Source organism: Salvelinus sp. IW2-2015, linkage group LG8 (assembly GCF_002910315.2).
Source record: "Salvelinus sp. IW2-2015 linkage group LG8, ASM291031v2, whole genome shotgun sequence".
NCBI lineage: Eukaryota > Metazoa > Chordata > Actinopteri > Salmoniformes > Salmonidae > Salvelinus > Salvelinus sp. IW2-2015.
The window spans coordinates 3,823,612-3,851,249 of record NC_036848.1 but is presented as its reverse complement, the minus strand read 5'-3'; the positions used below and the strand labels follow the sequence as shown (position 1 = coordinate 3,851,249).

At 46.1% G+C, this 27,638-nt stretch overlaps 4 protein-coding genes and 1 pseudogene across 5 annotated transcripts; 3 read left to right on the top strand and 2 right to left on the bottom strand.

Moving 5' to 3' along the window:
- The window catches only part of LOC111966982 (uncharacterized), a 9,181-nt pseudogene extending 5,407 nt beyond the window's left edge, over positions 1 to 3,774 (top strand).
- A 2,559-nt stretch (positions 3,775 to 6,333) lies between these two features.
- Positions 6,334 to 8,612, bottom strand: LOC111967260 (tetratricopeptide repeat protein 9C). The gene is made up of 4 exons (XM_023992153.2): positions 8,502 to 8,612; positions 7,403 to 7,755; positions 7,087 to 7,269; positions 6,334 to 6,862 (listed from the first exon to the last, which is right to left on the bottom strand). Exons 2-4 carry the CDS (start codon positions 7,749 to 7,751, stop codon positions 6,720 to 6,722), a joined length of 675 nt encoding a protein of 224 aa, XP_023847921.1. The 5' UTR covers positions 7,752 to 7,755; positions 8,502 to 8,612; the 3' UTR covers positions 6,334 to 6,719.
- A 653-nt stretch (positions 8,613 to 9,265) lies between these two features.
- Positions 9,266 to 12,443, top strand: zgc:153018 (Transmembrane protein 179-like). Its single transcript, XM_023992152.2, has 4 exons — positions 9,266 to 9,791; positions 10,061 to 10,198; positions 10,505 to 10,583; positions 10,935 to 12,443. The coding sequence occupies exons 1-4, from the start codon at positions 9,469 to 9,471 to the stop codon at positions 11,157 to 11,159; spliced, it is 765 nt and encodes a 254-aa protein (XP_023847920.1). The 5' UTR covers positions 9,266 to 9,468; the 3' UTR covers positions 11,160 to 12,443.
- A 316-nt stretch (positions 12,444 to 12,759) lies between these two features.
- Positions 12,760 to 22,027, top strand: si:ch211-107m4.1 (heterogeneous nuclear ribonucleoprotein U-like protein 2). The gene is given in 13 exon segments (XM_023992149.2): positions 12,760 to 13,840; positions 14,163 to 14,298; positions 14,424 to 14,503; positions 14,599 to 14,844; positions 15,002 to 15,114; positions 15,296 to 15,562; positions 16,910 to 16,927; positions 16,929 to 17,033; positions 17,458 to 17,559; positions 17,818 to 17,986; positions 18,230 to 18,550; positions 18,688 to 18,770; positions 21,310 to 22,027. Coding segments are annotated over 13 exon segments (2,718 nt in total). The 5' UTR covers positions 12,760 to 12,924; the 3' UTR covers positions 21,472 to 22,027.
- nudt22 (nudix (nucleoside diphosphate linked moiety X)-type motif 22) lies at positions 21,502 to 26,704 on the bottom strand. 2 transcript variants are annotated; one of them, XM_070444686.1, is made up of 7 exons: positions 26,652 to 26,704; positions 23,844 to 23,940; positions 22,982 to 23,720; positions 22,657 to 22,773; positions 22,390 to 22,487; positions 22,169 to 22,262; positions 21,502 to 21,950 (listed from the first exon to the last, which is right to left on the bottom strand). In XM_070444686.1, the coding sequence occupies exons 2-7, from the start codon at positions 23,927 to 23,929 to the stop codon at positions 21,792 to 21,794; spliced, it is 1,293 nt and encodes a 430-aa protein (XP_070300787.1). In that variant the 5' UTR covers positions 23,930 to 23,940; positions 26,652 to 26,704; the 3' UTR covers positions 21,502 to 21,791. The 2 variants fall into 2 exon arrangements, with proteins under 2 accessions (XP_070300787.1, XP_023847919.1); XM_023992151.2 differs by lacking the exon at positions 26,652 to 26,704 and adding an exon at positions 25,615 to 25,993.
- Positions 26,705 to 27,638: the final 934 nt, after the last annotated feature.

The window sequence follows — 27,638 nt, the reverse complement described above, 5'->3', positions numbered from 1 at the left end:
GTTGAAATTTATCTAGGACTATGGTCCCCAGACTTCCCTGGAAAACAGTTTGATTTATCTAGGGACATGGTCAGGACCCTGGAAACAGTGACATTTATCTAGACTGGTCCAAGGCTCCTGGACAACTAGTGACATTTTATCTAGTGACCCATGGTCCCAGGACCTCTCTGGAAAACAGTGACAGTTTATCTAGGACATGGTCCCAGGACTTCCCGGAAAACAGTGACATTTATCTAGGACATGTTCCAGGACTCCTGGAAAACAGTGACATTTATCTAGGACCGTGGGTCACCAGGATCCGCTGGAAACAGTGACATTTATCTAGGACGTGGCCAGGACTCCCTGGAAAACAGTGACATTATCTAGGACAGTGGTCACAGGACTCCCTGAAAACAGTAACATTTATCTAGGACCATGGTCCAAGGACTCCCTGGAAAAACAGTGACATTATCTAGGACCAAGTGGTCCCAGGACTCCATGGAAAAGAAGTGACAATGTATCTAGACCATGGTCCATGGACTTCCCTGGAAAACAGTGACATTTATCTAGAGACCGTGGTCCCAGGACTCCCGTGGAAAACCAGTTGACATTTATCTAGGACCGTGGTGCCAGGACTCCCTGGAAAACAGTGACATTTATTGCAGGTGGTCCAGGACCTGCACAGCTGATTAGTTGACCAGGCCAACTCCACCTGGAAAACCAGTTGGTCCTAGATAAATGTCACTGTTTTCCAGGGAGTCCTGGGACCATGGTCCTAGATAAATGCTTTTGTTTCTTTAAAGCTGACTGACATTCATCAACTTTCTGTCTCTCGTCCTTTGATCCCAGTTGACCTGGACATGAACAGCCTTTTCTTCCTGTCTGACCTGTGCGCCAGCCTGGGCGACCCCCATGCCGGCTCCCTCCTCCCGCTCCCTGACCCCCGACCCCAACTTGACCCCAGGTTCTGTTCTGATCTGGTGTCCCGGAGGACCAAGGAGGTGTACCCGTACCCCAGCCCCCTCCATGCCGTGGCCCTCCAGAGCCCCCTCTTCACCTACAGTCAGGACCCCTCTCCCTCCCCTCGCCTCTCGCCGAGTCCGGACTCCTCTACCCAGGCTGAAGAATCTCAGTCCACCCCCCTCTTCCGGCCCCCCCAGCCTCCTCAGCCCTCCACCTTCACCCAGCTGGAGCAGTACATCACCAGGCTGGCTCGCCAGTACCAAAGCCGAATTGCCCCCCCTGACACAACCCTTACCGCCATCCCCAGGCAAGGCTCCCACAGGGGCCCCAGAACCCCTGGCCACGGCTCCACTCAGTCGCTGTTGGCCTTCGAGAGCCGCAGTACCCCCTCCAACCTGACAGGGGGCAGTGTGACGCCCTGCAAGTCTTTTCTGGGAAACTCTGCACGGGTCAGCCTCAGCAGTATCGGTAAGAAGGCCAGTAGGAACTCCATCAACCTGGGCCACCTGCCCTCAGTGACAGGAGAAGACCTCAAAATCAACCTCCATCTCAACCTCAGTCTCAACCTCAGCCCCAATCTGAACAAAAACCTGGGTTTGGACTCAAAAAAATCCAAGGAAGGTATTAGCACTAGTGGTGGATTAAGGAGTGACCATGCTACCCCCACTGCCTCCCCCTCTCCTTCCACCTCCTCCCTCTCCACCGCTGCCACTCCCACCCCTGCCCTGAGGGTGAGGCCACGCATCTCAACCTGTCCCTCCAACCTCAATCACCGGAGCTCTCTGGAGGTCACCGGGTCAGGGGCTGGGTCAGGTCTAGGATTCTCCCGCTCACTGGACTGGAGTAGATTGGATTCTTCACCAGGGAAAGTGACAAGGAGTCAACCCAGCGTCAATGCCCCGGACGCCAGCCCTAGTAAGCTCAGCGAGGACTCAGCGATGGTGGGGGAGATCTCCCGTCTCTCTGGCCTGCCCCGGGCTGTGGTGGTGGGCCTGATGGAGCAGGGTGTGGAGCTGGATGTTGACTGCTTCCAGAGCGACACCGAGAGAAAAGGTCAGGGGTCAGAGTTTAAAGGCCAAAGCTCCTCCCCTTCCTCCCGCCAGACAGCCCGGAATGACCACCAGTCTCATCATCATGATTATTCCAGTGTCCGCCACCTCCACGCCAGTAACGAGACTGCCCCGACCCCAAGAGGCCGATCATCTGTCCTCAGTGTACCAACTCTCCAGTTTCCCATTCCAGTACCCCAATCACCTTACCAGTCCACCTCAACCATCACTACCCATCATCCATGTCACCACCACCACACACATACCTTCCACTGCAACAAAACCCTTCCCATCGACCCTCTCCTCTACTGTCTCCTCCCCCTCGTCTCGTGACCGCCAGGGTAGCTCCTCACCCGCCCTCTCCAGCCTCCCTCTCACCACTACTCCATTCTCTGTGTTCCGGCGAGATGACCCATTCCAGTGCTCCCTGCTCGCGTCAGTGACAGCAAGCTCACCACAAGGGGGCGATCCGCGCCAGAGGGGGGTCGCTCGGAGTGTGCAGGGGGTGGAGGGGTAGATGGAGGGTAGATGGGGAGGAGAAGGTGGAAGAGGGGGGATGGGAGGGGCTCTACCAGGGGCATGTGTCAGGGAGTTGGTGAGGCATCGACGGTGAGCAGCTTCCAAAGGAAAGGAGGTGCTACAGCAGCAACTGGGGAGAGAAGGCAGTCACGACACGGCCCAGACGCCAAAGAAGGGGGCAGACAAACTCTGGAGGGACTTCGAAGGGCATTCATGGGGAAAGAAGCTGAGGAGGAGAACAAGGAGAGGTGGAAGAGAGGGGATCAGGAAAGAAGGAAAATTACAAAAAGGAGAAGCAGCAGGCCAACAAAGAGACAGAGAGGCGACAGAAAGAGAGCAGTGCCTCAAACGCAAAGGGAAGGGTGGTGGTGGTGGCTGGGACAAGTGTAGTTCCAGCTGAGGCTGTCCAGACAGGCTCTGTTCCGCAGTGAGTCCCAGGGGAAGTGCTGGATCCTCGAGCCCTAAAGAGGAGCATCTGAGGGGGCACAGTGGACCTCCTCTCTGGACATCGGAGAGAGCTCAGCGTGGAGGGGTTCGTCCGTTGGTGTTCGGAGGAAGAGCAGCAGAAGACAAGCGCTTGTCCTCTACTGCCAGCCTCTTCCACCTCTCTAGCTCTCAGAGCCTAGAGGGTAGCTGTCCCTCCCTCTCTCCTCCTCTCTCCTCCCATCGTTCTCTCATCCCCTCCAAGTAGGGCACCCTCACACGCTCACGCTCGCTGAGGGACCTGAGTAGAAGGGTGTTTAGCTCAGTGAGGTCTCTCAGTTTGAAACACAAGACGTCGAGGAAGTGAGAAAATCACAATGAATGAATGTACCAGAAAGTGTTTTTGCCACTAAGTTAGTCTATATTTAGGCAGTTGTATTTTGGTGATAAGATGTGCCAATGTTTTCCCTTTCTAAACTTGATTCTGTTGAACTTGACTCTCAGTAGTACTATGCGACGGTGTGTGACTGTGTGTGTGTGTGTGTCTGTGTGAGTGGTCCCCTTTGCATGCAGCTCTGTGACTTCTCTCTGTGGACGGTCACAGCTATCAGTAGTCTGTGAGCTTGTTCTCCTCTCTGAGTGTATATCAAATAGAAGTTTATACACTGTATGTTGCTTGAAGTACAATCATATTGGCTATAAACACAAAATCAGCAAACAAAATGTTTATAAATTAATATTGTGCTCAGGATTTTGAAATGGATATCAATGAAAGTAATAATTAAAAATAAAATGTTATTTGAAACAAATGTGTGTATCTTGGATTATTATTAATAAAAGGCAACTATTCAACTTATTTGACTCTGAATACTTCATCCACCTCACTGTAGTAACGCATGTAAGCAGTAATAACGCAGTGTACAGTAATAACGCCAGTGTACCGCAGATAGTAACTCCAGTGTACGCTGCAGTAAGCGTGTACGCTGCAGTAACGCCAGTGTAACGCTGCAGTAACGGGATGTACGCTGCAGTAACGCCAGTGTACGCTGCAGTAACAGTTACCGAGTAGTAAGCAGTGTAACGCTGTAGTAACGCAGTGTACCGCTGCAGTAACGCCAGTGTAACGTGCAGTAACGCGATGTACCGCTGCAGTAACGGCGATGTACCGTGCAGTAACGCAGTGTACGTGCAGTACGCGTGACGCTGCAGTACGCCAGTGTACCGCTGCAGTAACGCAGTGTAACGCAGTGTACGCAGTGCGAGTGAAGCCAGTATACCGCTGCAGTAACGCCAGTGTACCGTAGTCAGTAGTCCGCAGTAGTAACAGTACCGCTGCAGTAACGCAGTGTACCGCAGCAGTAACGCCAGTGTACGCTGCAGTAACGCCAGTGTACCGCTGCAGTAAGCCAGTGTACGCTGCAGTAACGCAGTGTACCGCTGCAGTAACGCCAGTGTACCGTGTCAGTAAGCCAGTGTACGCTGCAGTACGCAGTGTACGTGCAGTAACGCCAGTGTCTCAGTAACGCAGTTCGGCAGTAGTAACGCCAGTGTACCGCTGCAGTAACGCCAGTGTACCGCATAGTAACGCCAGTGTACGCTGCAGTAACGCCAGTGTACGCTGCAGTACGAGTGTACCGCTGCAGTAACGCAGTGTACCGCTGCAGTAACGCCAGTGCAGTAACGGCGATGTACCGCTGCAGTACGCCAGTGTACCGCTGCAGTAACGCCAGTGTACGCTGCAGTAAGCCAGTGCAGTAACGGCGATGTACGCGCTGCAGTAACTCATGTACCGCTGTGTACGCCAGTGCAGTAACGGCGTGTACCGCTGCAGTAAGCTCAGTGTACGCTGCAGTAACGCCAGTGCAGTAAGGCGATGTACCGCTGCAGTAACTCCAGTGTACCGCTGCAGTAACGCCAGTGTACCGCTGCAGTAAGGCGATGTACCGCTGAAGTAACGCCAGTGTACGCTGCAGTAACGCCAGTGTTCGCTGCAGTAACCAGTGTCGCTGCAGTAAACGCAGTGTACCGCTGCAGTAACGCCAGTGTACCGCTGCTAGTAACGCCAGTGTACGCTGCAGTAACGCCAGTGTACCGCTTGAGTAACGCCAGTGTACCGCTGCAGTAACGTCAGTGTACCGCTGCAGTAACCGCAGTGTACCGAGTAGTAAGCCAGTGTACCGCTGCAGTAACGCCAGTGTACCGCTGCAGTAACGCAGTACCCGCAGTACGCAGTAGTAGGCGATGTACCGCTGCAAGTAACGCCAGTGTACCGCTGCAGTAACGCCAGTGTACGCTGCAGTAACGCCAGTGTACGCTGCAGTAACCAGTGTACCGCTGCAGTAACGCAGTGCAGTAACGGCGATGTACGCTGCAGTAATCCAGTTGTACCGCTGCAGTAACGCCAGTGCAGTAACGGCGATGTACCGCTGCAGTAACCAGTGTACCGCTGCAGTAACGCCAGTGCAGTAACGAGTGTACGGCTGCAGTAACCAGTGTACCGCTGCAGTAACTCCAGTGTACCGCTGCAGTAAGCAGTGCAGTACGGCGATGTACCGCTGTAGTAACGCCAGTGTACCGCTGCAGTAACGCCAGTGTACGCCCCCTGAGTAACGCAGTGTACCGCTGCAGTAACGCAGTGTGTAGCGCTAATTAAGTGTACCGCTGCAGTAACTCCAGTGTACCGCTGCAGTAACGGCGATGTACCGCTGTAGTAACGCCAGTGTACCGCTGCAGTAACTCCAGTGTACCGTGCAGTACGCCAGTGTACCTGCAGTAACGGCGATGTACCGCTGTAGTAACTCCAGTGTACCGCTGCAGTAACGGCGATGTACCGCTGTAGTAACTCCAGTGTACCGCTGCAAGTAACGCAGTGTACCGCTGCAGTAACGCCAGTGTACCGCTGCAGTAACTCCAGTGTACCGCTGCAGTAACGGCGATGTACCGCTGTAGTAACGCCAGTGTACGCTGCAGTAACTCAGTGTACGCTGCAGTAACGCAGTGTACCGCTGCAGTAACGGGATGTACCGCTGTAGTAACGCCAGTGTACCGCGTGCAGTAACGCAGTGTACCGCTGTAGTAACGCCAGTGTACCGCTGCAGTAACGGCGATGTACCGCTGCAGTAACGCGATGTACCGCTGCAGTAACGCAGTGTACCGCTGCAGTAACGCAGTGTACCGCTGCAGTAACGCCAGTGTACCGCTGCAGTAACTCCAGTGTACCGCTGCAGTAACGGCGATTGTACGCTGTAGTAACGCCAGTGTAACGCTGCAAGTAACGCGATGTACCGCTGTAGTAACGCCAGTGTACCGCTGCAGTAACTCCAGTGTACCGCTGCAGTAACTCCAGTGTACCGCTGCAGTAACGGCGATGTACCGCTGCAGTAACGGCGATGTACCGCTGTCATTTCAAAAAATATTTATTAAGTTGAATCAAAAACATTTTGTACACAAAAAGTAACACGACTGATCATTAGACCAGAAACAACCACATTCAGAAGGCATAATAGGACTTTGAGTTTGAACAGTGCACAAAACAGTCTCTTTAGTACCCTCACTTTGACCTTCAACCCTTTTGAACCTCCAACAACGTAGCTTCATGTTGGTCATCAGGCAAATATCTACTCATTATGTGATCAATATTAGCCAACCGGCCTTGCTTAGCCTGATTCCCTCTAACGTGCTGTAGCTCTTCTTAGGTGTCCAGTCTAGGTTTGTTTCCTCTTTCTTCTCCAGTGCTCTTCTCAATCCTCAGGGTCAGAACAACAGAACATCCCTCCTGATGGGAACTTATTTCTGGGTGACTCCTCCGCTGGCCCCCTCCCCGGCTCTCTGACTGGAGGAGAACATGCCTCGGTACAGAGCCTTCTCGTTCTGGTACTCTGTGCTCAGCCTATCCTCCGCTTGCTGCAGGTGCCTCCTCACATTAGTGTCTGTCAAAGAGACACAGTGACAAATAAAGTTATTCAAATTTCAGTCAACATTAGGGGAATGGGAATAGCATAGAGACACAAAAATAATACAATATATTGTGATCTACTTCATTCTGTTGGGGAATAGAATAGTATGCCTATAACACGCCCTCACAACTCATCAATAAACTGTTTTGTTTTACTCAAAGGCTGTGGTAGGGAGAGCAGTCAAAAAGCTGAGCTACCATTGGGTTGTCCTTTGCTGGCCTGAGTGAGGTATTGCTTGGCACTCTGTGCGTTTCCCAGCTGCAGAGAGGCCACTCCTGCTCTGTACAGGGCCTTGATGTCACCCGGACGCCACTGCAACACCCGCAAGCTGTACTCCTGGACACGCATGTAGTCTACACATTCTCTCTGCAACAGACAGGCTGAGAAAGGGGGTGAGACAGAAAAGGGAGAAAAGTAAGTCAAGAAAGAGGGGGGATTGTGCATTGTGTTCAGCATTATACATTACTTTAAAAGGATTATTCACTGCATGCCACGTATCGAGGCTTGTAATACCTGCTAAATTGTTGTAGCAGTCGACCTGTGTGTTCCTAAGTAGTTCTTCTTGTCCTGCGGTGAGTACAGGAACCTCAGGACCAAACCCTTTCACTGCCGCAGTGACATCAGAGTCTAAACTACGCAGAATGAGCAACGAACGGTGGTAACGTCCAATGGCAGACCGAAGGTTTTTCTCTTTGTAGAATTTGTTCCCCTCCATTTTTAGGTGGAGAGCATCTTGGAGCTGGGAGTCTACTTTGGCACCTGAGGGGCCAGGGCTGGTAGAAGAGGAGCCTGAGCAGCTTGTCACTGCAGCCCCGGCCCCCAGCTCCATAATCTCACCACCTGGTGGCTCTGGACTCGCCATGGTACTTGATGGCCAGTGGTGATGGGAACATAAGTACATGAGAAGACACGATATTAGATGACTAGATACATTGTTGTGTTACTTGGGTGGTACACACCAACACTAAATCTTAAGACAAAACTTAGTCACTGTCACTAGCCGACTACCACCCGGTTACTCAACCCTGTACCTTAGAGGCTGCTGCCCCATGTACATAGTCATGGAACACTGGTCACTTTAATAATGTTTACATACTGTTTTACTSACTTCATATGTATATACTGTATTCTACTCACTGCCACTCCGACATTGCTCGTCCTAATATTTATATATTTCTTAATTCCATTGTTTACTTTGAGATTTGTGTGTACTGTTGTGAACTGTTAGATACTAACGTTACTGCACTGTTGGAGCTAGGAACACAAGTATTTCGCTACACCCGCAATATCATCTGCTAAATATGTGTATGTGACCAATAAAACGTGTGATTTCTTATGAGTAAAGAACTGGAGGTGCTATTGCCCTGAAATCTGAAACCTTTYCTTGATGTTAATCACAATATCTTTTAAAATAAAAACTAGCTAGTCATTTCAACTTATTCACTAAGACGTTATATGGGGTGTCCTACCTAGTACTAGCTAACAAGAAAACACGTTTTTTGTAATGCTAGCTTGCGCGATAGACAAGCATGTGAGTGAACAAGATGCAAAGTAACTTCCAATTGACATGGTCATATGTTGACAGTTATAAAAAATTGTAGTAGCGACTCACCTTACAGTMTATTGATCTTTACACAAAAGACAAATAAAATACTTGAACTTGTCCACCTAGCTACGGCACATCCAAACAATCACAACATTGGTGTTCAGGCAGGCACTTCCTGCTTTTTCTTCTTCCGTGGTGAGAGTAACCCAACCTATTTGACTGCAACGGAACAGATTTTATAGTTTTTTAGCGCCACCTGCTGTAGTAACATGGACATGACTCTGTGATGCATCCATCAATGAAAGAGCGTTCATCAATACTGTAAAGTAAAATGGTGTAATGTTTATGTCTTTGGTGAATTAATGAAGAGTGCTAGAAGTTTGTAGAAGTTTGTTTGGAACAAATAAAATAATTCATAAATTGTAGATGACCTAGGCTGCAGTATGTCTTATTTATATGACATAATCCTATAAATGATTTATAGGACAGACTTTTGCAATTGTTCATTGTTAGGAAGGTTGATCGGATTAATGTTGTCCTACTGACCGAGTTTAAATAACAAGAGGTGGGGGTCGGCTTTGTACACCCTTTCGATCCTGGCGTACATTCTGTCCCATGCATCTTACATAACTCAAAAAAACACATATTTGTCGCTATTATGGATAATGGTTGATTAAAAAGTATCATGATTAAAAAGTACCATGATTAAAAAGTACCACTCAATTGATTGAGTCAAATAATACATTTGCAAAATGATAAGGTTTTGACAGCATTCACTGCATCTCTTAACTAGGAAATGTGTCCAACGCTCCAATATGTGTCGTATGCAAGTGCGTCACTGGCACATTTGTAAGGGGAAGGGAGTGTTGTAATGCTAGTTTGCGTGCAGGCTGTTCTTTAAATATCCTGTTTTCTTTCAGAAATATGACACATGGTAGTTTAATAATTCAAGATAATACCGAATAAACGGGACGGTACTGCCTGAAGATATCCTGTATTTAGTTCGTTTTGATCGATCTTTTGGATTTAGGATATGGAGCTTGATCGGCGACTGTTGGTGGCTCACTGCGCAGCCCACACCCTGTCAGTACTGGCCGGGTTGATGGTGGTTGTCCCGCTGGCGCTAAACGGCTCAGCTTTCAAAGGGCGTTGTGCGCTTTTCACCACTGGTTCTTGGAGGACGGACAATCGAACCGACATTTCTATGGAACAGGGTGAGATTTCACACTTGGTGGTACAGCAATGGGGTCCACCGGCTGCATGCCAGTTCGCAACTTTTGTCGGTGTTTTCACGGTGCTGTATGGTGCTGCKCAGGGCTGGCGAAGCATCTTCTATCTCCACGGACGGCTTGACGAGTGAGTAGACTTTCTATGGGCTTTGAAATAGTTAATCAATAGTACATAAAGTAGGCCTATATATTTAAAAAATAACGATACAAATGGAAACATAAATAGCCTGATAATAATAATAATAATGACCATTATGAAATATCAAATTGTGCAATGCATTGTTAGTCCTATGTGTCATAGGTAACTGCTATTACATCATTATAACAGTTTATGTCAAATTACAATGTTTTCAGTAGTTCACAGTCACCAATGTTATTACTATGTTTATTTTCCAGCACCTTGTTCTCTGCCTTCCTGACCCTGATCCTGAGCCTGTGTGTGTTGTTCCTATCTGGAGGGGCTAGTGTCACCCTCTCCCTGGGGCTGGCCTCCTGGTGCAACACTGTCACAGACGACAACACCAGACCCTACAGGTAATGTTCATATACTGAGGCATACATATCAACAGGTCGTACTTTAGGGTCTTCCAGGCCAGGTCATTTGGTCAGGAAAAACCCTGTGCCCTAGTACTGTGCATCGACCGGTGTGTTGCATACATTGCAGTCAGTGTGAGGGTCAAGCTGCAGTGAGTGTGAGGGTCAAGCTGCAGTGAGTGTGAGGGTCAAGCTGCAGTGAGTGTGAGGGTCAAGCTGCAGTGAGTGTGAGGGTCAAGCTGCAGGGGTTTGACTGTCGCCTTGTTAAGTATTGACAGTTTCTTGTCTCTGTCTGTTTGCGTGCAGCTGTGCAGAATCCCAGTCCGTCCCCATGTACCTGGATGTAGAGACGTCCTCCTTCTACACTGAGCTCACTCTGGCAGAGGTATGTAGTCCCCCATAGCCCATATCTCATGCCAGTGGGCTTTCCCTGCTCAAAATAGAAAGTGTCTGCTTTGCATTAACATGAGTGAGTCAGTGTACTTGTGATTTAGTTTAAGTTTTTCTCTCCCTCTCTGCTCTCTCTATTTCCCCCTACACCCTCTTCTTCTTCTTCTTGTTATTATTATTGTTGCTGTTATTATTACTGTTATTATTATCATTGTTATTATTATTATTGTTGTTATTATTATTTGTGTTATTATTATTGTGTAATAACTCTTTCTCTTTTTGTTTCTCTATTCAATCATATTTATAATATATACTTTAACTAATAATAATCTTTCTCTCTCTCCAGGTTGCTCTGTGGAGTGTGACAGCATTGTGGCTGACCCACTCCATCCTGTCCTTCATGCGTCTCTACCACTCCCACAGCGAGCACATCAGCGGGCCCTGCCTGCCCAGGGAAAAGGAGCATCTCCTCGGTCACTCTTCCTCCTCCTCAGGCTCATCAGGATCAGACCGGGGTTCACCCTCACCCGCACAACCCCTATCAACAGCGCCCAGCATCATCTTTGTCTAAACCCCTAATGCCAATGGAACTCCACACAGCTACACGTTATGAGGGGTGAAAATCTGTATGAAACAAAGAAGCTGAGAATGTATTGATTCAAGAGACTGGACTACAGTTTGTAGTTTGATTGAACCCATGTTTAAACCCATTTGAATTTTTATGAGTTCCATCACTCATAACCCGTCATTACCAACACCCAGTGTTTTTTATTGAACCACAAGACCTCTGCTAAATCTCATCACCACCACCATTCACCACTTACTGTTGCCTCTTATGTAACAGGGTTCAACCTCCAACCACAAATTGTCATCTACCAATTATTTTTCAGACCAAAGGGGATTAATTGAACATACGGTAACCAAAAAAGGAATAAATTAAGTAATGTTATTGCATTTATTAATTAGATGTTTAACTAGTACCATCTTATCTTAGAGTCTTAGACATATGGTTTAATATGTGATCACAATCAGTATGATATAAGTGACATTCATCAGTGCATAGCTCCCTAACTTCATAACAAGGTAGCTGACTGACTGACCTGTCAGTTACATATAAATACTAAGTTATTATTTTACAGGGTTTTCTGTTTCAACAAAACATGACCTGAAAGTGTTTGTTCAATATGTATGACTGCTATATCCAACAGTTCCAAAATGGGCAAATGTACCATTTGCATGTTGTGTGCAATAGCTCTCAAGGCAAAAGTAATTCATTGTTTGAGTAAATGAACATTTGTACTGAGGCGCTTTCATTGAGAAGCAAGAAGCATATAGTATTTTTTGAAAGAGAGACACTATAGTCAAATAGGATCACCGTGTGAGCAAGACACATTCAAGTTTTATTGTGTCGCAGAATCACTCTCTTCCTCTAGTGAAGGTTGTCGTATGATGCTATTTGTGTAGATGCAGCTGCTTTCAAGGCATTTGAAGCCTCCAGATTTTTCACAAATATATAGCTTTGATGATAGTAGTATCAGAACAAGTATATGTGTGAACTAGGCTGAGCCAAGAAGGTTTAGGGAGGTATAGGATAGAGACAGAATACACTCGGGAAAAAACGTATTCCAAAGTGTCTTGACCTTCAAACTCTGAACTCTGACGTCAGTAGTCGTGGTGACACACAGATAGCGGAGAAAGAAACCGGAAGAGAGATAGACTGTCTATAATCTATTGCATTTTGGAGTATTACTGGCAATATTGATGTTTTATACTGGTTATTTATGTTCATGTTTTATTTAGCATCCTGTTTGTGTAATTCAAAAATATCTTCCTATGAATAAAAAAAAGCGTTTCATTTTGGGTGTTGTTACTATGTTTATAACTTGTTGACATTGCGCTGGGCATGGAACTAGAAGTTGGCCTGCAGTGCTGATTTTAGATCAGTTTTGTTTGTTTCTAGATCATTCGTAGACAAACATTTGAATTGGTTGAGCAACTTCGGCTGATCCTAGATCTGCGCTTATTTGGTGAATAAGCGTGATTGGTCAACCCAGTCCAGCGGAATGTATCGTGTCTATGGGCGGCCCCAATTTACACCAATAGCTGGTAGGGCTTGGATATCAAGGCGGGGTTATTTTCCCGATGGACCAATCAGAGAGTAGAACCGTATATTGAACTTTACAGTACAGCAGTCTCTGGGTGTGTTTTGGTTCGAGCAGTTGCTTTCTTATGCTAAAGTTTTTACTTTTTTTTTTACAGCAGAACAGTAATTTGGAAGCTCACGAGGTAAAGTAACTTTTTAAACTTGATAAAAGCAACGCACATTTCAGTGGAAAATGAAACTGTCAGAAGTCAAAAAGCTAAAAGTGGCCGAACTACGAGTCATGCTCAAAGAGCGAGCACTGGACATCAAAGGACTCAAGGCAGAACTTGTTGGGCGTTTGATGTCCGCATTCGAAGCTGAATTGCAAGCTCCAGAATCAAGCGATCTTGGACAAGACAAGGGAGTCTCTGGTCTTGGAGAAGAGCCGAAGCCACAAGATGACGAGTCACCCAGAGCATCCACAGTGTTAGCGACGGAGAGAGAAGTCCCTCTACCGGGCGAGGAGGCAAAAGCCACTGGACACGATGGAAACGTTGCAGGCGCAGCAAGTTCAGAGATGATGGTGAGACCTRGAGCTGATTGTTCTCCTACGGGTGCAGACACGGAGGCACCTACAATTTCAGCAGCCAAACTTGATAACACGTCAGCAAGTCAGTTGGAAGACCTGTGTGTAATCAGCACTTTTACCGTGAGCCCGTGTGCAGAAACCACGGCAGACAAAGAAGGGTTGATGGAGCAGACCTCGTTAAATCAACAAGTARAGCAACAGCAACATGTCACCCAAGAAGAGAGCGCTCAAGAACAGGGTGAGGAGGAACATGCACGTGGAGTCTCCAAACGGACTGCCACACAGGAAGCAGAGGAGGATAAAACGACATCAAATCAACAACTCAACACAACAAGCATGAGCACCAGGCCCATTCAAAACACATTTAATTCATCACAGATATCACTGATAGACATCATGTATCAAGACACGAGTATGTTGATTGTTGGGCAGTCTAAAGAAGATCATGCAGGTTCAGCTGTGGAGGACAGAGTTGAGGAGGACAGTCTTTCCATGGTGGCCCAGAGAGGGAGCAGCACTGCATCCAGCCTCAGCCTGGGATCTGTTTCTGTGACCAGTGACCAGACCAGCCAGGACACAGGTAGATATGATATGACACACACTGAATAATGTCATGATTATTTTTATTGTATCCATCAGGGTTGGGGTCAATTCCATTTGATTTACAGTCAATTCAAAAAGTGAAGCAAATCCAATTAAAAACAAAAAACAAATCCTAATTGAAAAGCATTGAAGAGAATTCGAATTTTAGTGTACTTCCTGAATTGACTGAATTTGAAATGGAGTTGACCCCAACAACTGGTATCCATATGTTACAGGTTTATAACTCATCTTGTACATTGGCCTACACTTTTAGAGTAATCAATCAATCATAAACCCCTCCTCCCCCACTCTCGTTGCAGTGTTTCACATGGACAAAGACAAGGAAAATAGGGCTGGAGGTGGAGGGGAGAAGCGTGGGGTAAAGAGGCCTGCTCAGGGTGAGATAACCAGAGGCAGGGCCTACTACGAATTCAAGGAGGAGATCCAGTACAACAGGTATACATACACTACCTTTCCTCCATGACTCAAGCTCTGCAGGGTTTTCCGAGTGAGCCTGGGCAAATGATCCTCTACTCATCAGACAGTGTCTTTAAACATGACCAAACTCTCTCTCCACATAGGGCCAAATCCCCACCGCCTCAGCCTGAGAGTAATGGTGTTGATGCCGAGGAAGACGGAGGGAGGGTCAGACTAGACTCTTGTGAGTTTAATTATGAGGGATCACCTCTCTCTCATTGCCCTGGTTGACCAGTGTGGTGTTAACAGTCAGTTGGGCATCCTCTCTAATCTCCACAGACGGCGGTGACCTGCACTTTGAGGTGGGCCGGGACGGCTGCAGCGGCCAGCCAAGGTTCTGGGAGCGCTTCCCTCTCCTGTGGTCTGGATGCAGACTGACACACGGAACTCACCAGGGGAGGGTGGGCTTCGAGGCTATGTTTGAGAAAAAGCTGGTGTCCCCATCACTGGACTCCGAGGACCCTGAGCACCATGGTCTGAGACTGGGCTGGTCAGTGGAGCGTTGGAACTCCAACCTGATGCTCGGTAAGGACTGAACTTTTCCCCAACAGAATATTGGACAATTATGTGGATATGTTCTGGTTATAAATGTCCCATGGTTTAGCAGAGGTACTTCATTGAGTCTTATGAATTAAATGTTTCTGTATGATGTGTGCTGATTTCTCTCGTTCCCCTCATTCAGGGGATGAGGACTTGTCTTACGGTTACGACGCTAGGGGCAGAAAAGTGACGGCTGGGAAAGAGGAGGAGTTTGGAGAGCCCTTTTCAGAGGGCGATGTCATTGGCTGTTATGCTGTGAGTGACATTAGTTTTTTTTTACCCCTCCCTCACTTTCTTGAATGCAGTACATGTTGAAATGTCATTTTAATGATAACAGTCCGAATCTAAAAAAGACAAACCTTACTACTGAAGTAATCCCTGCCTCGCTTTGTGTTTATGGGTTTGTTCCTGTCTCCCTGCATCTTTCCATCCATAGTCTTTCTCTAAGGAGGAAGGAGTTGAGCTCTCCTTCCATAAGAACGGTCGCCTTATGGGAATGGCGTTCCACCTGAGTCCGGCTGCTCTCTGCGGTTCTGTGTTGTACCCCCACGTCCTCTGCAAAAACACCTCTATCACCCTCAACTTGGACCCCACCTCTCCCCCCTGGTACCCCAGCCCTGCAGGGTACACCCCCCTCTCCTCCCTGCCTGCTGGACAAAGGCTCAGTGCCCCAACCCCACCAACCTCCAAACTGCAGTGTGAGGTGAGAGAGCAGAGCAGAGCAATGGCTGCCAGCACTAACATGAACTCTATCCTCTGGCCTGTGTGCACTTTATTCATGCTATACCCCTCTCTCTCTTCTCTCTACCCCTCTCTCTCTACTCTCTCCCTCTTCTCTCTACCCCTCTCCCTCTTCTCTCTACCCTCACCCTCTTCTTTCTAAACTGCCTCTCTCTTCTCTCCCTACCCCCTCTCTCTTCTCTCTACCCCCTCCTCCCTCTCTCTCTCTACACTCTCTCCCTCTTCTCTTACCCTTTCCTTCTTCTCTCTACCCTCACCCTCTTCTTCTATCCCCTCTCTCTTCTCTACCCCCTCTCTCTTCTCTCTACCCCTCTCCCTCTCTCTCTACCCTCTCCCTTCTTCTCTCTACCCTCTCCCTCTTCTCTCTACCTCACCCTCTTCTCTCTACCCCTCTCTCTTCTCTCTACCCCCTCTCTCTTCTCTCTACCCTCTCCCTCTTCCCTCTCCCCTCCTCCCTCCTCGCTCTACCCTCTCCTCTTCTCTCTACCCCCTCTCTCTCTTCTCTCTACCCCCTCTCTCTCTTCTCTCTACCCTCTCCTCTCTTCTCTCTACCCTCTCCCTCTTCTCTCCCTCTCCCTTTCTCTCTACCCCTCCCCTCTTCTCTCTACCCCTCCCTCTTCTCTCTACCCCTCTCCCTCTTCTCTCTACCCTTCTCTCCTCTCTACCCTCTCCCTCTTTCTCTCTACCCTCTCCCTCTTCTCTCTACCCTCTCTCTCCTTGCTCTACTCCCTCTCCCTCTTCTCTCTACCCTCTCCTCTTCTCTCTACCCTCTCCCCTCTTCTCTCTACCCCTCTCCCTCTCGCTCTACCTCTCTTCCCTCTCCTCCTCTACCCCTCTCCCCTTCTTTCTACCCATCTCCCTCTTCTTTCTACCCTCTCCCTCCTCGCTCTACCTCCTCGTCTACCCTCTCCCTCTTCTCTCTACCCTCTCCTCCTTTGCCTCTACCCCTCTCCCTCTTTTCTTCTATACCCCCTCCCTCTTCTCTCTACCCTCTCCCTCTTCTCTCTACTCCTCTCCCTCTTTCTCTCTACCCTCTCCCTCTTCTCTCTCCCCTCTCCTCTTCTCTCTCCCCCTCTTCTCTCTACACCTGTTCTCTCTACCCCTCTCCCTCTTCTCTCTACACCTGTTCTCTCTACCCCTCTCCCTCCTCTCTCTACCCCTACCCTCTTCGCTCTACCCCTCCTCTCTATACCCCTCTCCCTCCTTGCTCTCTCCCTCCCCTCTCTACCCCTCTCCCTCCTTGTTCTACCCTTCCTCGCTCTACCCTCTCCCTCCTCGCTCTACCCCTCTCCTCCTCTCTCCTCCTCAGGTGTTGATGATGGTGGGTTCTGCCAGGGGCAGGTAAGACCCACTGGGCCAGGGCTCACATGAAGCAATACCCAGAGAAAGAGATACCCCTGCTGGGCACCGCAGGCCTCCTACCCTGCATGAAGGTCAGACCACCAGACACACAACTACCCACTATTACAACACCATAACTATACACCATAACATATAAACACACTATAATACATATTATACACCATAACACTAACACTATATAACACCATAACACTATTAACCCGATACACTATATAAACACCAATTCATACACACCATAAACTATTATATAACACCATAACACTATAACACCATTATAACACCATTATAACACTATTATAACACCATAACATTATTATAACACAATAACACTTATAACACCATTATAACACAATAACACTATAACACCATTATAACCCTATAACACCATTATAACACCATAACACTGTTCATAGTTTTATTCATCTATTGATTATATCAATTCCAAAGGTGTGTGTCTGTATGTTGTTAGCTGTACCTGTGTGTTCCTCTCCACAGGGGCAGGGTCGTAGAGAGAGCAGGCTGCAGCAGGCCTCTCAGTGTCTCAGTGAGCTGATCAAGGTAGCGGCTCAGACTCCACGCAACTACATCCTGGACCAGGTAGGTAGCAATTTGATAGGACAACCAGGGGAGGCAGGGTCTGCTGATTGGCTAGCTCCCTGAAAGAGGGAGGGTATATTAACTGATAGGCTAGGAATCAAATCTGTTCATAATTAAAGGTGATAGTTTAGACAATCTTTCTCTCCTGCCGCTCCTTCTCTTTGTTTCCTCTCCTCCTGCATACCACCAAGCACAAAATATGAATTTAAGTTCTCTGTAAAGACAATTGGACAATAATGTATTGTTCTTCGTCCCCAGCCCAACGTCCACCCCTCAGCTCAGCGCCAGAGGCTGCTGTGGTTCGCAGGTTTCAGGCGCAGGGCGGTGGTGGTGTTCCCATCTAAAGAGGAGTGGAAGAGGCGTCTGCAGGAGCAACAGGAGGAGGAGGGGGACAAGATCCCTGAAACGGATCTCCACAAGGTCAAAGGTCAGGGAAATACAATACAGAAGATAACCAATGAGCAATGACCTTTTTAAGTATAATTTCGTAAGCATTCACACAATTCAAAAACATCTATAGAGTAGCAGCATATCAATCTTTGAGTTGCATAATTTTCACACAGATTCAGTTTAATGGAGTAACATACTGTTCAAGCCTATACAGTGAAAGGAGAAACTAACTGAAGGTATGGTTGCTTTTGATGCTGTGTTGATGTCCTCTCCTCCCCAGTGAGCTGCACTCTGCCAGAGCAGGGAGACCTGCTGGAGAAGGTGCTGTTTGTGGAGCTAGCCAGAGATGAAGCACAGGCTCTCTTGGAGGGGTACAAAAAAGAGGCGAAAAGCCTGCTCCCCCCTGTCCCCTCCGTCCCCAAACAACGGAAGAAACCGCGCGTCCGATACAATAACCCCCATAACCTTGGACTTCAGTCTTATCACCTTAACAAGACCAGATTTGGAAGGATGGCCACGCAAGACTATAACCCCCCTAAACCCCTCATCAAGGGCCGGATGGACAGGGGGTACAATCCAGTGGCGGCTGGTGACTTGAGAGGTCAGGGAGAATGATTGATGGGGGGAAAAACTTGAGTGCCGCTATTACTGTGTAATTATTCCTTAATATGTTTGGTCTGGTAATATGTCACGCCTTGGGGTTCTTCTGGTTATAGTAATAACATTGTTTGTCTGTAGGTTGGGACCGCACATGGTTCAACCAGGAGCAGCCATACCCGTATGGTCATCAGCAGTACTGGACACCACAGCAGCTCAGATATGTGAGTCCTCGTCTATCCAATCAACCTCTGATAAACATACTTCACCTTTACATAGTTTCCTTATATTCCGCCTTATTAATTCATACATTTTGGGGATTTGTTATTGATTTAAAATGATTAGTTTATTGGATAGGACAGAAAAAGACTGGAATGATATAGTAGAGAGTTGCTGATATAGCAGATTGGAAACCATGCTGCAGGGGTATATGATCTAGAGGCAGGGGTATATGATCTAGAAGCAGGGGTATATAATCTAGAGACAGTGGTATATAACCTAGAAGCAGGGTTACATAATCTAGAGGATAATCTAGAGGCAAGGGTATATAATCTACAGGATAATATAGAGGCAGGGCTATAGGATCTAGAGGCAGGCTTTTGATCTAGAGGCAGGGGTATAGGATCTAGAGGCAGGGCTATAGGATATAGAGGCAGGGGCATAGGATATAGAGGCAGGGGTATAGGATATAGAGCCTAGGCGACACATTTCTGTGATATTTATCTGGCAGGATGAACCGTTCAATGGAGCGAACTACCAGTACCGCAGCAATGACTTTAACCATGAAGCATACAGGGAGTACAACAGACAACTAAACTACAACAAACAGCTAGAATGCTACAGACAGGAAGCATGCTACAGACAGGAAGCATGCTACAGACAGGAAGCATGCTACAGACAGGAAGCATGCTACAGACAGGAAGCATGCTACAGACAGGTAGTGGTACACACACGCAAACAGGCATGCACATTGGGTACTTGTCAGGGTTTCCATTAGCGGTAATAGCCAGCTTTTGGCAACAAGAAAAGTTTTTAAAAAGCCGATAAATAAAAATGTCCCCGGTCAATTGTCCAGAAGAAAACAAATCCCATTGCGAAAATGTATTTTAGCCTATTTATTTAAATACCTGTCAATGTAACATGAGAGATGCTGCTACAGCTCATCAAACAGCTGCTACAGCTCATCAAACAGCTGCTACAGCTCATCAAACAGCTGCTACAGCTCATCAAACAGCTGCTAAAGCTCATCAAACAGCTGATCTCAACTACAGCTCACAAACTCAAGCTGCTGCTACAGCTCAATCAAACAGCTGCCTACAGCTCATCAAACAGCTAGTCTAACAGCTCATCAAACAGCTGCTACAGCTCATCAAACAGCTGCTACAGCTCATGTCAAACAGCTGCCTACAGCTCATTCAAACAGCTTGTTTATTGCTGCTGGAGTGAAAAGTGCTTTTATAAGCCCAATCATTGTGCAACAATTCTAAATGCAATTGCGTGTTGAAAACGGTGTGATGGCCAAGATTAAAAATAGCTACTATTTTTATTTCTCAACTGGTAATGAAGTGTGCTTCCCATTCTCCATTCAAGTGCATAGGCAATTTGGCAGGCTTCACACCACTTTGCAATGAGCTGGAGGCAGTATGTATTTTGAAAACATATACTTAACTGTTTGAAACCTGAACATTTTACATTGAGGCATGTCTTACCTTGCTTCAAAGTAGCTTAGCCAAAACCCAATCAAACTATAAAGACTTCCATATGCCATTGAAAACAGTAGCCTATTTAGCTGATGTTTTGTTGTTTTTCAAATGTATTTCATTGTCGAGTAGCCAAAGGCCCAATCCTAGTCATATTAGCAACCCATACTAGTTGTTGCATCTTTTTTCTCAACTCTTCCTAAATTTCTAATAGATAAGATCATTTCATCTCGGTCTCATGAAACCGCTCGCGTGTGCAGTGGCTTTTAACGTTTCCCCCCCCACTAAATTGCAGTATGGTACGAACATTCACGCGTCGCCTACTGCCTGGAAATAATAGTTTATCAACATTTTAAGCTAATCGTTCTAATCTGTTGCATCAGACTCCTTGCTTTTAATGTTGTTTTGGATGTATCTAGGCCGAGTGGTTGTATGAATTTGGGATCTATTGTCCCACAACTGTCCCAGAGTCTGTTTGGAATAGGCTAGTTCTTTCTTGACAAGCTGACCAATAGAATAGGTTAACTTTTCTACTATGGGGGATAGTAGATTGACATAGGCTAGTGATGTTGCTGTTCCTTACTGGTCTTCTTGGCTGAGGAAAAGTAAATGTGAACAGTTATTCTAACATCTTTAAATTCTGCATCGGAATTCGGTATGGAGCACGTTGCATCCTCGAGTTTCATGTTCTGTTCAAATTAATTACCATAATCTAAATGTGATTTATTTTATTCTGAGCACCGTGGGTGGACGCCCCAATCAAGTTACGCACACCCAATGCATATGGGTCCGGTAAATTTCTTAAATGTCTGGTAAATTAAAATGCTGCCGGTCAAATGTCCTGCTCCACATTTTTCTGAGACCCTGGTACCGGTGTGTGTGTGCAAAACAGGTAAATGCTAGACAGGGTAGAGGGTAGGATAGAGAGCATACCTGTGTACAGAGCTCTGAGAGGAAGTGCAGTACCATAGACAGTCTCACATGTTAAAAGTCTCACAGTCAATGTCTCTGTTGAACAGTATGAATGATGTATTCTATTCCCTCTCTCCCCCTCTCTGTTCAGTGGAATCAGAGTTACCAAGACCAGGACTATTACGGCAACAAGAATCAGGTTTACCAAGACCAGGACTATTACGGCAACAAGAATCAGGTTTACCAAGACCAGGGCTACTATGGTAACAGGAACTACGCTTATGATAGTTACCGTTACCAGGGTTACTGTTAAACATCTAAAGAGATTAGCAAAATCAACAGGTGGTTTTATAAAGATTTATTATACAGGTTATATTTCTTACATTATCTTACAGCATTTTTATGCAAAGTTGGGAAATATTGTGCCTCCACCAGGTGCCTAAGTGTCAAACATCAAGCAATGTTTGTATGGAGTTATCTTGTTCTGTAATACTGCTGGAACTTTATATTCAGGGAATGTTTCCTTACACATTTTCATAGCAGGGGGCTTAAACGTTCTACAACAGTCTCTTAAAGCAACAACATTAAATCGCTGCTTTTTCGTTGAAGAAAATGTCTATTGTATTAATTTCATCATCTGGAAATTTTATCCGGTGCAGTAGCTGGAGTTTGTGTCCGATTGCTTTTGTCTTCTCGGTCAGGCAGCACTAGTTGATAGAGCAGCACTGCACCCTTGGCTGAAGGACACAACTCCGACCACAGGGGGGTGCTCTGGTCTAGCCGTAGCACCTCCTTCAAATCACAAGACACACGTCCAGAGATTCATTACACAAGGTGTTATTAATGTGTAATAAACTGTTTACAAACTATTTGTATGACATTGTTCAATATCTATGTTTCAATTATGAACTTTCCATATGCTTTGTTTTGCTGTGTTCTTAGACATTACATTTTCTTTATGCACAGATTACAGTTTCACAGATAACAGTAACTGTTGTGGCGCTCCTTACTGTTTGGCTCAAGAACACAATATCTGTAGACTCCTGGGCCTCAATGCCCCCCTGCCAGTAAAGCTCTCGAACTTCTGTGGAAGTCAGTGAACAACTGGGGACAGACAACACAACATAGGAATTGTATAATACTGAATGTCTTATCATTTTGTGGTCAGTTATCAAACATGGGCCTGATAATGAAGGGCTCTTTTCTATGATGTCATTTCCTTTGTGAGTACCTGATGTAGAACTCTGCACTGGGTCTGCCTGCACTGGTGTGATTCAGAGCGATGCCCATCAGTACCGGCTCACCCAGAGAACACAGAGGAACATTTACCTGCAGACAGACAATGGGGTCGTAATGAGAGGAATGAAGACGAACTTAATGAAAGAGATGGAGAAAGAAAATGATAGATGGAGAGAGAGGGAGAAAGAAAGGGGATAAACAAACAGACTGTCCTTGAACACTCAGTCTCATGGCCAGCAGCTATGTTTCTTTGTCTCACCTCGTCTCTGATCTCAGCGCACACAGAAGAGAACAGCTCTCTGACCACAGCCTCCTCCCTCCACTGCAGCATCTCCACCCTGATCCTGTCCTCCTCATCGAGGCCTTCAAACACAGCCTGGGGGAGAGGGGGAGGAGGCAGCAAAGGTAATTAGATACCATAAGTAAGTTGCCATAAGTATGGCAAACAATGGAAATAGAATGCTGTTCAACAGTCGTTTTGAATAAGTCATAACTTAATCCAACCAACCTCACAAGTATAGCTGATACAATACCACATTTCATACAGTATTGTTTTAACTTTCACCCTCTTTCTCCCGTCTCACCTTTGGTTCTGGGTGCCCCCCAGGGATGTCCAGTAGCCCCCTTGCCTCCGCCACTTGCTGGCTCCTCCTGATCAGCACCACCTGTCTGTCAGCCGTACACAAGATCCCACCCACCCCCAGCGGCTGGGCCAATAGCGCCAGAGGATCCCCATACTCCACCTCTGCACGCTGGCGTAGCTTCCTTGCTCTCTGAGACCAGTTGGTGCCCAGGAAGTCCCTATAGCAGGTCAGGCCCAACCTCAGGGTCAGGATGGGAGTGGGCCCCTCACCCTTCCCACCCACATCTCTCTGTGGGAAGGGTTGAGCTTCTGCTGCACTGCTTCCCACAGCAGGATGTTGGTCTCTGCACCCTGGGGTGGAGGTTTGCGCGTATCTGAGGTTCCCCTCCCTCTGCTTATAGCTACTCAAATCCTTGTCATTATGCTGTCGTTCACCTATGACTCCGTCTATTTGACCTCTTTGGTGTCTGAGCACCTCTGCTCTTCCAGAGTCAGCGTTCCCCTTTGTCTCATTATGGCCCTCTTCCTCCTTCTGAATGCTACATTGCCTTCCATCTCTGTCTCCTCCAGTCATGCAGGGAGGCTGGGGTGTAGATGGACAGGAGGGCTGGGGTGAGGCCAGACTGAAAGAGTGCAGCCTGAATTTGGCCCCATTGAAAAGCCATGGCTCCATGGTCACCCTCTCTGTCCACACCTCCTCTATGTGACTCTCCAGTGCTGGCTCTGTCTGACGGTTAAACCTTGATGAATAGAGAGAGATGGAGTGAGAGGACAATAGATTCATTGTGTTTGATAACTGGTTTTATAGTTAGTTGGCTGTTAGAAGTAGTCTATCGATTGAAAGTAATGAATTCTGAATTTACCTGGCAGAAAGCTCCACCTGCACTTGTGGTTCCAGGAGACCTCCCCAGGCGGTGCAGTGCAACAGCACAGAGACCTCAGGATCCATTCTGATTAAGCCTGATCAAATCGGAATCATATAAATCAGCTCTCATGTTTGTGTAGAATAAATGAAGATCATTTTCTAATTGAGGAAGGATAGTTTTACCTAGCCCAATATTGGACTAAAGGAGTCTAACGTTACTCCTTACAGTCCAAGGACCTTACATGTTCTGTTTAAAGGGCGAAGTGGCTCTCAAAGTCAAAACAGCCAAATACTCCATCTAAACGTGAATTCCCAATAATGGTACGGTTCTAGCAACATAAGTCATTGATAAATTAGCTTGTCAGTAACAAAGTGCCGGGACCAAACGGTCAAACGAACTTTAGCGAGAAACTTATTGAACTAGCTAGCTACTAGCCCAAGATGTACTCTTACGGAGCCTAATGTTACTTCTTAAATCCAAGGACCTTCTAGGTTATTTTCAGAGGTAGACTGGCTCTGGCAGCCAAAACGCCATCTAAACTTGAATCAAGTCTCAATTGCGATACGGTTCCAGAAACATAAAGACACTCTACTTTCATATTACAGGAAAATTATTAAACAAATACAAAATATACACTTACTGTACACTGTTTTAACACAGATGCAGCCAACAGTATTTTTCAGTGACTACACATTTGTGGCGTCCATCTCCCGTTTACACACAGGTGTTCGGAGACGCAGATAGCTAATTAGCACAGGTAGTCCACTCTGTCTTCAGTCTGTTTTCCGCAAACAAGTGCTCTAACATGGAAATATGTGTGGGAACCCTAACCTTATAAAAGGTTTCTATCAATTTAACCTTTCGTTTTTAGAAAAGTATTTCTCGATGATCTGAAAGATTAGGTCCTCATGCTTCCAAAACCGTACCGCAAGAGATGCGTGTTAATGTTCAGACCAAGCGTTGTGACTCTTAACAAAACTYCCCCGTACAGAAGATGTCTTCATCCAATGACTCTTATGTGTAATGGAATGGAACTGAGAGCCATGATCAAGGGCTAAGTTTTACCATGTGACTAAGCCCAGAAGTAGTAGAGCTGTGTGTTTACAGAAGGGATGCTGGAAAAGTTTTTGAATTAATTTTCAGGCTGAATCATAAAACTGTAGCTATGAAGCTGCTGTAAAGTGAAAAGCTGGCAAACTGACACCCATCCACCCCAACCATCTGTCTTATGTAACCAAACCGAACATGTCACACTAATTTGGGTGTCCCGGATTTACATTTACTATCTTACGTCAAGTCTATGAGACCAGGCTGGGAAGGCAGAGGGACCACCTGTGCTAAATAGCTGTCTAGCATGCTCCAAACATCTGTCTGTAACGGCAGAAGGCCGCCAGAAACGTGTTGTCACTGAAAAATACTGTCAGCTGCAACTGTGATAAAGCCGTCAAAACAGTGTACATTAAATGTATATTTTGTATTTGTTAAATAACTTTCCTGTTATTTGAAAGTAGAGGGCTTAATGTTCCTAGAACCATTTTGTAATGGATTCACGTTTAGATGGAGTTTCGGCTGCCAGAGCCAGTATACCTCTGAAATAACCTAGAAGGTCCTTGGACTTAAGGAGTAACGTTAGGCTCCGTAAGAGTAAATATTGGGCTAGTAGCTAGCTTCTCGCTAAAATTCGTTTGACCGTTTGAACCCAGCACCTTGTTCTGACAAGCTAATTTATCAATGACACAAACACATAGTTTGAAAGATTGATCCTTACCAATAGCTTCCTTCCACTGCTATAGCATAAACAAGTCAAGCCTTAACGAACATATAGATTACTTTTATGGAATGGACGCTGACTGAACCAAAGCCTCGAGCGTTTGGTGAAGTCAGAAACATATTTAAAAATTGGTCGTTGAGAGACATAAATGCAAAGATACTAGTAACTGACAAAATATGTGGTCTTAAACGTCCAGGAAGTGATTTTGTGGACGAGTCATAACAATCAGGTCAGCACCGCCCACTTCTACAGCTGATTGGAGGAGGCGTGAGGTTGGTGAGTACATGAAGTAAACTGCTGTGTATGCATTGATGAGTAAAATACTATTTTGGGGTGTTGAAGAAAAACTGAAAAGTGTGTGAAATGCATTAAATGTGCGTATTTTTGTTATTAGCCAGAAGAAAAACAATCCAGTTTTGAGGCATTATCTTGTAGAGAATAGAAAGACAAGAAAGGGTTAACCCCAAAACGTGCAGTAGTGTGTGTTCAGTATGGAGTAAACGATCTGAAAAGGAGTGAAACTGTGCGCTAACGTCCTGAATTTGTCCACTTAGAACAGATATTTTGTTTTCAGTTGCAAACGGAACGAAATGGGGAGGGGCCTACCTGAATTTGTCCAATATAAACTATAGTTTGCTTTTGGAGTAAACGCAACAGACTAAACGTTTTGCAACAGAATCGGTGTAATGATTACACCCCAGAACTCTGCCAGACAATTTTATGCAACAATCCCCAGTATATTTGTTATGATGCGAAGAAAGTACAACATTTCGGTACGTCTATGCTTCTCTACCCTTGCAATTCACCATTGCTTTTTTTGTTGTTCAAATACTTGTTTTACCACGTGACATCATAGGTCAAAATCTTAGCCCAGTGTCTTTAGTCGTGTTAGCTAGCAAGCTTATAGCCACCGCTACAATACTGAACAAAAATATAAAATTAACATGCAACAATTTAATGAGGAAATTGAAATACATTCATTAGGCCCTAATCTATGGATTTCTCATGACTGGGAATACAGATATGCATCTCACAATGGGCCTCTGGATCTCGTCTCGGTATTTTTGTGCATTCAAAATGGCACTCTGTTTACAATGTTGACATCGGCAAACCGCTCGCCCACAGGATCCAATACAGGGTTGTGAGGCTGGTTGGATGTACTGCCAAATTCCCTAAAACGACGTTGGAGGCAGTTATGTTACAGAATGAACATGCAATTCTCTGCCAACAGCTCTGGTGGACATTCCTGCAGTCAGCATGCTAATTGCAGCTCCCTCAACTTGAGACATCTGTGGCATTGTGTTGTGTGACAACTACACATTTTATAGTTGTCTTTTATTGAACCCAGCACAAGGTGCACCTGTGTAATGATCATGCTGTTTGATCAGCTTCTTGATATTCCACACCTGTCAGGTGGATGGATTATCTTGGCATTGGAAAAATGCTCACTAACAGGGATGTAAACAAATTTGTGCACAACATTTTAGAGAAATACGTGTTTGTGCCTATGGAACATGTGTGGGATCTTTTATTTCAGCTCATGAAACATGTGACCAACACTTTACATGTTGTGTTTATATTTTTGTTCAGTATGTATGTTTTTTAAATGTCAAATACACATCAATCCAAATGCCTCATTATTTATATGTGGGAACACTTTTGATTGGAGAACCATCTAATGAGTGAACATGTAGTTCATCTGAAACATTCTTATGAGAGTTTGAAAACAACATGTATTTCGTTTTGCCCGTATTAAGCACACGTTTTAAACCAGCAMGGGATTTCTGCATAGCTATAAAATCTGACTGTGGTTTTAACACAGCCAGATCAACAGTTGGGGAAGTAGCATACATAATAGTATCATCCGCATATAGATTAAGTAAAAAAAATAAAAAAAAGTTGTACATTTACCAAGGTTTCAAGAATCTTAGCTAGACAAGGAATCCTTGAAATGGGGTGATAATGATGATCACTACTATCTCCGTCCTTATGGAGTGGCAGAACAAGAGCTGATTTCCATA

Bases quoted from the DNA above. Each gene is read 5' to 3' on its own strand.
- LOC111967260 (XM_023992153.2), bottom strand. From the start codon at position 7,751: ATGGCGAGTCCAGAGCCACCAGGTGGTGAGATTATGGAGCTGGGGGCC. The intron at 7,270-7,402 runs GTATTACAAGCC...CCCCTTTCTCAG, and splicing joins CTGCTACAACAATTTAGCAG to CCTGTCTGTTGCAGAGAGAA. The intron at 6,863-7,086 runs GTAGCTCAGCTT...TCTCTTTGACAG, and splicing joins CAGCAAAGGACAACCCAATG to ACACTAATGTGAGGAGGCAC.
- nudt22 (XM_070444686.1), bottom strand. From the start codon at position 23,929: ATGGATCCTGAGGTCTCTGTGCTGTTGCACTGCACCGCCTGGGGAGGT. The intron at 22,774-22,981 runs GTGAGACGGGAG...CCTCTCCCCCAG, and splicing joins GGGGGCACCCAGAACCAAAG to GCTGTGTTTGAAGGCCTCGA. The intron at 22,263-22,389 runs GTACTCACAAAG...GTCTGTCCCCAG, and splicing joins AGTGCAGAGTTCTACATCAG to TTGTTCACTGACTTCCACAG.